This window comes from Acanthisitta chloris, unplaced genomic scaffold (genome assembly GCF_000695815.1).
Source record: "Acanthisitta chloris isolate BGI_N310 unplaced genomic scaffold, ASM69581v1 scaffold30790, whole genome shotgun sequence".
NCBI lineage: Eukaryota > Metazoa > Chordata > Aves > Passeriformes > Acanthisittidae > Acanthisitta > Acanthisitta chloris.
The window spans coordinates 32,895-43,786 of NW_008650434.1; the positions used below are offsets into that span (position 1 = coordinate 32,895).

General features: G+C 38.7%; 1 protein-coding gene across 1 annotated transcript in view; it reads right to left on the reverse strand.

Moving 5' to 3' along the window:
- CKAP5 (cytoskeleton associated protein 5) overlaps nt 1-10,703 on the reverse strand; it is a gene marked incomplete at its 5' end in the record, with an annotated part of 24,545 nt that extends 13,842 nt beyond the window's left edge. The window contains 12 exons of the mRNA XM_009085125.1: nt 347-472; nt 1,664-1,752; nt 2,490-2,622; nt 3,203-3,397; nt 3,995-4,123; nt 6,281-6,394; nt 6,902-7,076; nt 7,216-7,352; nt 7,692-7,817; nt 7,900-7,957; nt 9,321-9,415; nt 10,518-10,703. Of these exons, the coding sequence (XP_009083373.1) occupies nt 347-472; nt 1,664-1,752; nt 2,490-2,622; nt 3,203-3,397; nt 3,995-4,123; nt 6,281-6,394; nt 6,902-7,076; nt 7,216-7,352; nt 7,692-7,817; nt 7,900-7,957; nt 9,321-9,415; nt 10,518-10,703 (1,563 nt within the window). The remainder of the gene's footprint in view (nt 1-346; nt 473-1,663; nt 1,753-2,489; nt 2,623-3,202; nt 3,398-3,994; nt 4,124-6,280; nt 6,395-6,901; nt 7,077-7,215; nt 7,353-7,691; nt 7,818-7,899; nt 7,958-9,320; nt 9,416-10,517) is intronic.
- Nucleotides 10,704-10,892: the final 189 nt, after the last annotated feature.

The following is a 10,892-nucleotide window of genomic DNA, read 5'->3' on the forward strand; positions in this document are numbered from 1 at the left end:
CAAAATAAGCATATTAAAGCATTGACAATGTATCCTAGAAACCTGACATCACACTTGAAAACACGTGGCTAAACTTGATAATACTTCACAACTTGAAAATTGTAAAAAAGCCTTTGGCTTTTATAAGCGTATAAAAGCACAAAATTTGGAAATCAGAAGCAAAACACCACAGTAAGCCAGATATTGGCCTACGAAATTCAGCTGAAGAATCAGATAACCAACCCAAGAGACAGACAGCGACTAGCACTTTCATGCCATAGCATGTTTAATTCTAAATTAAAAACAAAAAGAATGCATTAAAATCACAGTCCTTCAAAGCTTGTGAGTACATCCTGGGTTTTCTCACCTTCAGAGCTTTCTCCTCTTTCATCCTCTGTTCTTTCCCATTTGGGACTATGATAAAAATAGGACCTGATTTATCATCATCTTCCTTCAGATTAGGCTTGCTGAGCACTTTCTTCCCCTGTACACCCTGAAAAAAGCAAGGTATTAACAGGCAACATGAGACATGTATGCCTCAGTTGCAGCAATTGCAAGGGTTAGATCCCAGCTAGCCTCATGCTGCCTATGTGTACAAGAGCCAGAGAGAAGCTGAAAGAATAATATTGATTAGAATTTTTAAAGTATGTGCTCTGCTGCTGTGGAAGCAATGCCCATGACAGTGTGCACAGCAGTGCCCTGTGAAATATGACACACCACTCTCAACCAGTGTGCTAGTCACCCACACACATCCCTAAAACCCAACATGGTACCTGTTTGATAGATTTGCTCTTTGTCAGACTTGTATCACTTTTGCTGAGGCTTGTTCTAGCTTTGGATGGGTTGGCATTACCCTTGGACATACTGCTATTAACATCTGACTGCTGTAAATAAGCCACAGAAAAGGCTTTGTTGTTAGATAGCTATTTACTCTTAAGAGTTACCATTCCCAAACCTGTTAACACATTCACAGCAAAGGCCTTAACTCTACCATCAGAGTTCTGACAGAACTTCAGAAAATCTACAACATCCTTCAAGGTTTGCTCTGCTCATTCTTGCCATGAATCTGGACCTACATCAAAATGTTCTTGTTACAGCACTACTTTAGACAATGGAGGCAACAGGACTGTAGAACAATTTCAGTTATTTCGAGTTATATACATAGGAAAAACTTTAAAGTTAATAGAAAAAAAATTTACTGTAACAAACAGAAAAACCTAAAAAATTGACAGGAATCATTTGAGACTTATTCTTTTAAGCATATTCCTTCTTTTTTACACATGTGACTGAGAGCATTTTACCCTTCATACTGTAAGGAAGCGATCAATTTGTTTTGATATATGGGTTCAAAATTGCTGTTCAAGTATAACATTGGAACTGCAATGGTAAGACCGAATTCTCAATAGCATGAAATCAAGGAGACCAAGCAGATTTAAAACAAGCCGAGCTGCTCACAAAATTGCATTTTTGACAACATAAACTAAGAACTAAATAGGTAAAGGCAAAAGCAGTGATTAGGTAAGTGATATGGGAACACCTATCATTTCAGAGCTCAGACAAGCATAAAGATTATTAATAAAAACTCTCCCTAGCAGGGACTATACTCTTCTACCTACAATACATTAATGAACCACAGCTATTAAACTTCATAGAACTGATATTACATAAATTGAAATTTACATACCTTAGTTTTAGAGGACAGTCCTCCTACTTTGGCTTTTTTGGGATCAGGCTTGGATTCTATGGTATTGGAGCCCATATCATCAGCAAGTGCTGGAGAAACAATATACCATTTCAAGCTATCTACAAGCCCATTTTAGGTTCACAGATATAATAAGCTTACCACACAGATCTGAGTATTTCAGACCCACAGAAGAGGTCTCTTGAATTCCATGTTAGCATACAAAGTTTTCATAACTAAGATCATAATATGTTAGCAAATTTGTCATTTTCAAAACCATTAAAGATGCACAGACACATTATGTGCAGGATAGTATCTACAGCTGTAGTTTCACCTGGTTTAAGCAGGCAAGCTAGACCCAGCAGAGAGATAGGGCAGGACTACTTCAAATAACTTGTCCCCTAATCCCATTACCCTCTTCTGCATAAGCATTCAGGTAGCCAAACAGTGAACTATATTGAGGAAATAGTCCCGATTAAAAAACCAATGTGAAAAAATTAAAAAAAATTTATTTTAAGATCAGTTTAGTATTACGAAAAACCTTCCCCTGTAGCCCATGGGGTTTAGCTTTGATACCAAGTAGGTAATTTCAAATAGCAGCTTACAGACGGTTGTATGGAAAGGAAACACCATCCCACACTGGAAGCTGATTCAACTGCAAGAAAGACGAGAACTGCAGGCAGAACTCACTAGATTACACAGTTCTTTGTAACCCTAGCTATGACTAATTCCTCTTCTCCAGCTAAGTATGTTTCTTCCTCTGGCATGTCAAAAAGCTTCAAAACCCACCTTTTTAATCAGTCATTTTGCAGAACGTAAGACACGTTACCTGAAGGCTGGAATTTGGCTGGACCTGTTCCCCCTCCCACTCTGGAAGATGCTTTAGCAGGAAGAGCAGGTTTGGCTGGCATGTTGGCTTTGGCTTTCTCAAGCATGGCCAGTACCTGGTCTTTGGACGTTGGCTAGGAAACAAACAGGGGGGAAAAAAGAAGTGATAAATTTAGTAAGGACTATCACTAATCTTTCCAATACGTGCCCAAGACAAGAAAACCACAGTAGTTTGAAACAAGCTATTCCAAGATACTCAACTTAAAACTTCTGCAAGACCTATGGGAAACCTGTGAACCAGCAATTTGGTCTAGGGCGAGTAGTCCTATGACATCCATGGAATGCCCTACAGTGATTCACCACTCAAGGGTCCATAAGCTAGATCAAACCACTGAAAGTCAAAGTATGAGTACAAATGCATACGGTGGGACAGTAACTGGTATGAAAGCTATCTGCAGGTAGATGTTTTCCAGAAAAAAAGCAGAGGGAATAAATATCAAGCTCTTGAAGCAATAAACCTGTAGTGGCAGTAATCATTTTTGAAGCAGAGAAAGCTCTAACTCACAGCCTCCTGATACTATTTTCAGTCCCCTGAAAATATTCAATGCAGACAAGCTTACATGACTCAAAGCAGCATGTCACAAGACAGTGAATCTGGCTTGTTAATATTCACTCATTCAAGGTCACACTATCTAATCTTTGTTACAGAAATACCTTCAGCTTGCCAGTAGCTTTTGCCATCTTCTCAAAGCCAAGATGCATCATAAAGAATGGCAGGGCATCCTGGGCCTTTTTGCGCACATCCCCGTTTCGATCTTCAAGGCAGGAGTACAGGTGAGGCACACATAAGAGTAGATCAGAAGGAACAGAACGGAGGGTAGGCAACTTCTCAGCCAACCAACCAAGAAGCTGAAAGACAGTTTTGAAACAAGTTTGTGAAGAAGCACTCAGTGCTCTGCCAGGCCACAAGAGTTTGAATAGTAGACCTTCAACATATCTTTCTGTAAGTAGGAAAAACCTACCCCAAACTTATGCAGGCAAGTATTCTTAACCAACATCAACTTCCATGTCAGCAATCATACAAATTGAAAGTTAAGTACAGTATGTTAACACATAGTTATGTTAAAACTTGAAGCCTGGTCTCAAGAGTGTGCAGGCTGTTTCTTCCCTTTGAAAGTAACAGAACTTCAGCTGCACTTTTTATGCCTCCACTTCAGTTCTGTGGTGAATTTGAGGGCAAGCACACTAGCTCTTCAAATGATAATCAAGAGTCAAAAGATTCATTTTAGAGGCACTGAAGTCTGAATAGCAGCTACCATGCAGGAAGAAAGCTTGTTACTAGCCTTTTCAGGTTTTACAATTTTATGTAAGTATGAAGACATAGCCACTTATTTTCTCATATTATGGTAGAACTGCACCATTTCAGTCTGCACAGTTACACAGTTCACAGCAAGTAACCTTACTTTGATTAGACACATGTAAGAAGTTTACTTGACAGAAGCCTACCTCTTGTCTTAGGAAAGGGTTTTCTTTTTTGAGCTCCTCAGACAAGTCTTCCCCTTCCAACCACTCTTTCATGCCAGTTTGTTCAGCCCAGGCATTCACAGTTGCTAGTGCAGCAGCACGAACATTATTCTGCAGCAAAAACAAGATTTAAGAACAATAAACCTAGAGGGGTCAGAAGGTTACAGCAGAAGAGGCAATGGTCATCCTTCCCATGAAAGGAAAAAACTTCCACATCATGGGCTTTGAAATCTCTTCTTATTGACTGCTTGAAAAGTGTAAGATTCAGAAGAACTTAGTTTTAGTGATGTATCAGCTGTGGCAAATCACCAAACCAGACATTTTTTATATAGATATTATAATATGTATATTTTATACATATATAAAATCAGTAAGATCATACTCATCTACCATATTTTTTTAAAAAGTAAGTTGGATAGAGAGTCAAAAGGTATCTTTAAAAGAACTTTGCACCTGTTGCCATTCATTGACAATTTTGCGAGTCTCCTAACTGTCAAACAAGCTAAAGAATAAGGTTAATGATTTATATAATGCTTAAAATAGAGAGCACAATCAAATCAAGGCAAGTGGGTTATGGAGCATGTTATTAGGGCACTCTTATTTAGGACACACATGGGCAAAAGTCAAGTCAGGAACAGGGAAGTCCTCTAACTCCTACCAATTTCTATCTTTAGTGTTCTTTTCCAAGCAAAATTTAGAATAGTACTCTTTCTGAAGCAGCTATGTGAAGTTATGAGAAGCCAGACAGAATACCTAAGACATGGTTCTTTAAAATGTTATCAGTGTAGACATGATTCCATACATACAGCCCTCTCCTGCAGGTTGAATTTCTGAGGTAAGCTGATAATTCTAACAGACTTGTTTATCTTTGTACGAGTTAATATTAAACGCAGAGGTAACATGCAGGCATACATGTAAACAAGAAGGGAGCATCCTTGCAATAACTTGCCATCTTCAATCTCATCAAGGAAAAGGAACAAATCACATGCTGCAGGTTAACAGGAGCTCAGCAGCCTCTGACAAAGCATTGGTTCCCATCACCCAAATTTCATCTGCCTTGATGCATGCTACAAGCTGTTAATTTTCCTCAACTACTCAGTAGGTCCACTATCAACATTTTCAAGTAGGACCTCGTAAGGACTCTCCTCCTCTTCAAAAACTGAATAAATTAGAAAAATTAGGTAAACCGTGCACTTGCAGCACTTAATTGAATGAGCATACCATCTTCTGTCAGCATTACAATGCTTACAAGTAACACTAAGTGATAGTACAAGTTAATCACAGTTGGTCAACCTTAAACCATGTACTTGGAACTGAAGCAGGAGATGAAGTTTGAACAACCTGGTCTAGTGGAAGATGTCCCTGCACACGGCCGTGAGGTTGGAACTAGATGGTCTGTAACCCTCACAACCTAAACTATTCCATGACTTCACAAAGGGATCTTGCTATTTCCTGAAGATGACCAGCAAATAACAGAAGAACTTAAAAATCACATAACATCTCAGTTCTTGAAGACTCAAAGATAAAACAGTTTGAACCAAGAGGGTTTTTTTTCCATCTACCCCTAGGACCAGTCCCAGTCCTTCCACTGATTGGGATAGGTAGATTCAGCTTCTGCTGTTTTTCCTACTCATATGAAGAGTAGAGACACCTGAAGTATGCTACCTCTGAAAACTGCCTATGACATGTGGCTCAAGACACTGGGACCTTCCCAAGCCTCCTTCCCCCATTGCTTCGAATGGCTCTTTCCTATGATCCTAGGATTTTTGACATAGTATCCTGACAAGCTCAGCACTGACATTATACAAGCTTCAGTGTCAGCTGAGAGCATCCTGCATCTTCCTACAGTTCAAAAGTCTCCTACACAATGACAAAGACAACAATGTATACTGGAATCCACATCAATACTCTAAGAAGTTCTACCAGCAACTAACTATACCAAGCAAACCTCTTCAGTATCTAATGCAGTGTACTTCCAGGATGAGAAATATCTATACAATCACCACATTTCATTTAAGAGCCAAATTATGACACTGATTGGGTTTAGTTACAATCAGGAGAGCACAGCTCAAGCAGAATATATATTCAGACACACATTCATATTTGGATAATAAGTTGCCATTCAGGCAAGAACCTTTTAGAAAGGCTTACAAATTTTTTTGAAAGTTCTAAGCACCATCCACCTCTCAAAAGAAGTCCAAACAGCAATACTTACTTTCAGGCAGAGACCAAATATTCAAAAAGCGAAGAGATAGATGACTGTCCTACCTTACTATCTCCTAGGACTGTAATGACAGGAATCCCCAAATTTTTCACATGCTGTTTGATATTGGGGCCCATTGCTGTTGCTAGCTGCTGAAGAATGCTCAGTGTTTGTTGCACCTGCACATAAAGTAAAGAGGTTTTACATAAAACAGTGTTACAAGCATGTGTGCAAAACTCCAAGATATAAGAGGGGAAACTAACACTGCTGTATACCACTGCTTTTACATTAGAACACCTGCTCAATAACATCTATTCCAGACTTCAAAGTCATCACACAAATAAAAAATAATCCCATATTCTGAGCAAATTAAATTTCATCTAAAAAATATTTCCAAACAAGGGGCAATTCACTTTTGCCAAAAGTGAAGCAATTATTCAAACCTTTTCCTGTAAGATTTGCTTACATTACATTCAGAGGAAAGGTAATTTTCCTTTTCTTAAAGGCTTTTTTAAAAATACAAACAAAGAAAAAGGCAAATATTTATAAATATAGGCAAATATGTGACTCAGTTCACTTTTTTCAATTTTTGATTTCAAAACATTGTAACAGACCAAGTAATAATCAAGGTTCAGAACACATAAAACTTCAATTCTAAGTTGGAAATGGGATTTTTAAAAACATACCAAGATTTTATTGGAGTCATTGAGACGAATTTTCAGAGAAGCTGGAAGTTCTCCTATGTTAGGCTGTATGAACTTTGCCTCGTTTATTATGCTTGACACTTCATCTAGACCTTCCTTTCTGATCTTCCAGTTTTTATCCCCAATCTTAGACACCAGTTCAGCTGTGATCTTATCACTGCAAGAGAAAAAAATTCTTAAGTCATTTAGGTATTAGTATTCAAGTGCTTTGACACAACAGATTTCTGCTTAGAAAGCATTTATAAACATGCAGTTTTAAACTGCAGTGGAAGTATAACTTCAGGCTGTAAACCTACCTAATATCTGTTCTTGGCAAAAGATCCACAACATCATTCCCAACATCCTCCTGCTCATCTTCCTCACCATCATCCCCACCTCCTGTGCTGTGCCTGGAAATGCCACGAGTTGGAGCTGGTGCTGCCTGTCCTTGCATCTGCAATCAACATAAAAGTCAGAAATGGCTATTTCACAATCTTTTGCCTGACATTAAGAACAAGAACACTTGCATGATACTAATGTATTGTCTCAGAACAACAGACTTTAAAACACTACACTATTCAGACAAACCCAGGAACTGCTGAAGCTTGTAATATAAAAAGTGACTATTGACATAGCTATACATAACTAGTTTGCAGCTTTTGTGCTCTGTCTTAAAACATCTGGTTCACTTACAAAAATACAGGCTAGACCACGATATTACTACAGATTCCAGCTACTGAAGTTACAAAGTAGTTTTAGTGACACTTGGTAGTAAGAGAGCTTCACTTCATACCTTCTCAAATTCTGCATCTATCTGGGAGAGAAGGGCTGGCTTCTCATCCTCAAAAAACATTCTCAGGGGAGGTCCCACATAAAGATACATCACTCCCAGCAACGTAATGGCAGATGTTCTTACAGCCTATCAGAAAGAGGACAAAAGCACTCAGTCTTCAAACTAAGGAATGATAATAATTTAGCATTAAGATCCTAAATTTACTCACTGGGTTAGTTGCAGCAAGAGCTGTCTTCACATTACTGATGAAAGCTTTGACATTCAGTCTGTGGGAAAAAACATATCTCCCATAAGTAAAATGCAACACAGTAAACACCAACAAAATCATAAAAATATGTTGAAGAAAAAACCACCCTGAAACAGATTAATACAACTAACTTACATGCAGAAGATATTTGCACTTACAAAATATAATCACACATACAGTGTAGATAGTAGCTATTTAAATAACTACAGAAAGAGATTGGTTTGGAGAGTAGCCTACCATGAAAACCAATACAGTAAACAAGATAGCTGTAATAATAGTAGGCTATAAACTAACAAGTTTCTTAAACTGCTTCACTTCTGTGACTGCTAGGACTGAAACACCGAGGAATGAATCTAGAATAATTTTAAGCACCTAAAACATGACTACATAATAGAGCCAAGGGTTTGTTGTTGTGGGTTGGATTTTCTGTTTTTGTTAGTCAGTCTCAGGATCTTCCAGAAAAAGGCACAAATTGTAACAAGAAATTTGCAAGAGAAATAAAGGAAAATTTAGATTCCTGAATCTTCCAGACCATCTGTGCAGCCTCGAACACCACTGTGACAGTAACATATCTTCACCCAGATTACCCTGCTGTAAATACATACTTTTGGGGGCATTCACCAAAGAAGAGCTTATTTTCCAGATTCAATCAATGTTACCATCCATTTAATAGCTGCAAAATGTCTTAAGACAGGCATAGTAACTGTCCAAGTAATCGAATAAATTGATATTTGAAGTCTTCACTGCTTAGAAATTTTCTTCTCAGGAATAAACTGTATTACACATGCTTGACCACATTTGGTTAAGAGACTGGCAACTAAAAATTAATGAATGCTATCTCTGGCTCTGACAGAGAATCCATTTCTTACCCTCATGGCACGAGATATAATGGCTATTTTGTTGATCAAAACTTCATTCATCCTGTTATCGGACCTAAAATGTCTCCCAAGAAGAGTAATAAGCATGCTGGTATGTACTCTTCTGTAGGCTGTCAGATTTGGGTTGGTTTTGGTTGGCTAATTGTTTTTTTTAAACCATAAAATAAAATTACTCACCTGGGTGCAGGTGTATCCAAACAGAATGAGTATAACAGACATGCAATACTACAGCTCCTTGGCCAGCCCACACTTACAGTACTAAAGTTTAAGAAAAATGCTCTTCAGAGAAGCTTGAGTGATGAACAAAGCATCTAGTAGTGTAATCATGTTCCATCCTATCAGTAATGACAGATACTTTCATTTATACATTCAGAGCTAGAACAGCAAATTATGCCTAGCATTAGAGTTTAAGGAACAAGAGTTCAGATTAAGAACAGAATCTCAGTCCTAGAGTAGAAACACTTTCATTCAAGTTTCCCTTAACAGTTTGCTTACAAGACTTACCCAGAAAAGCCAAACTCTTTAATTGCATTTGAAAGCCAGTTCAAAGTTTCTGACTGGTTTTTAGGATTTTTCTGAGAGAAAGCCATAGCCACAACCTGGAATAGAAGAGTTAAGCATAAATTTTCACTGGCAAACTAGGCAACAATGTACTGTAATAAAGAAATGAAGGCACGTGCAAAAACCACAGGGCATTGTAAGTGAACAGAAAAAGCTGGAGTAACATCAGAAGAAAAAGCAACTGTGTCACTGCAGCAAAATACAATTGGAACTGAAGTGAACCAGAAGTTCCTGAAGTACTTAAAGGTAGCCAGAGACACTTTCATTATGGATGTGTACTTGCTTTGGCAGTATCAACAAAGTTAAGTGCAAGGTGCTGCACCTGGTTGGGGCAAACCTCACTTATCAATATAGGCTGGTAGATAAACAGAGAGCGAGACAGCACATGCAGCCCTGACCTAGGAGGACTTGGAAGTGCTGGTGGGTAAGAGGCTGGACATGAGTGGGCAATGTGTGCTTGCAGACCAAAAAGCCAACCACATCCCTGGGATGCATCAAAAGCAGCATGGGCAGCAGGTCAAGAATGGGGATTCTACCCCTCCGCTCTGGTCATGAGACATCCCATTTCAGGTCCCCAGCACAGAAAGGGCATCAACTTGTTGATGGCCCTCCTCTGGACTTGCTCCAAGATGATTTGAAGGATGAAGCACCTCTAAGAAAAGGCTGACAGAATTGGGATTGTTCAGCCTGGAAAGGAGAAGGCTCCAGGGTGATCTTACTGCAGCCTTCTAGTACCTGAAGTGGGCCTACAAGAAAACATTTGACAAGGGCATGCAGAAATAGGACAATGGAGAATGGCTTTAAATTGAAAGAGGAGTTGTGTACGCTCCATCCCTGGAAATGTTCAAGGCCAGACCGGACAGGGTTTTGAGTAACCTGGTCTAGTGGAAGGTGTCCCTGCCCATGGCAGAAGGGGAAGACCTAGATGATCTTTAAGGTTCCTTCCAACTCAAACCATTCTATGATTCTATTTCTGCTTTCAGAGGAACATTAACTTCTGCCTCAGGAACTATCTTGAGAAGAAACGAATCACTTTAAAGTCACAGAGAAAAAGCTAAGATTTAGGATTTACTCCTCATACTGAAATAACAGCCCACCTATTTCTGATTTACTGAAAGAATACCTCTGCACCTTACTCACCTGCTCAGCAGTCCATGGCAACTGGCATGCCTCTGCTATTGCTGTCATGGCTTCTTTTGCATTATTTCCACATTTCACATCACCAACCTTGTCTACAAGCCCATCCAGTACCACCTGTGCTGAAGTCTTGGAGAAGTTTCCTTTCTGTGCAATCAATGCAACTATATGCAGTTTCATCTGCATCACCTGGAATGTCCATTACAGCAAGAAAGTTACTCGTGCTTTTGTGTATTTTAGACAATTTTTTTATTCTATATATCTATAGATACACAGAAAATTATATGCATTTGTACGTAAACACAAATGCATACATAAAATACATATTTGTGTATATTTATACATCCGAATATGTAAAAGTGTTTACATCCAGATATA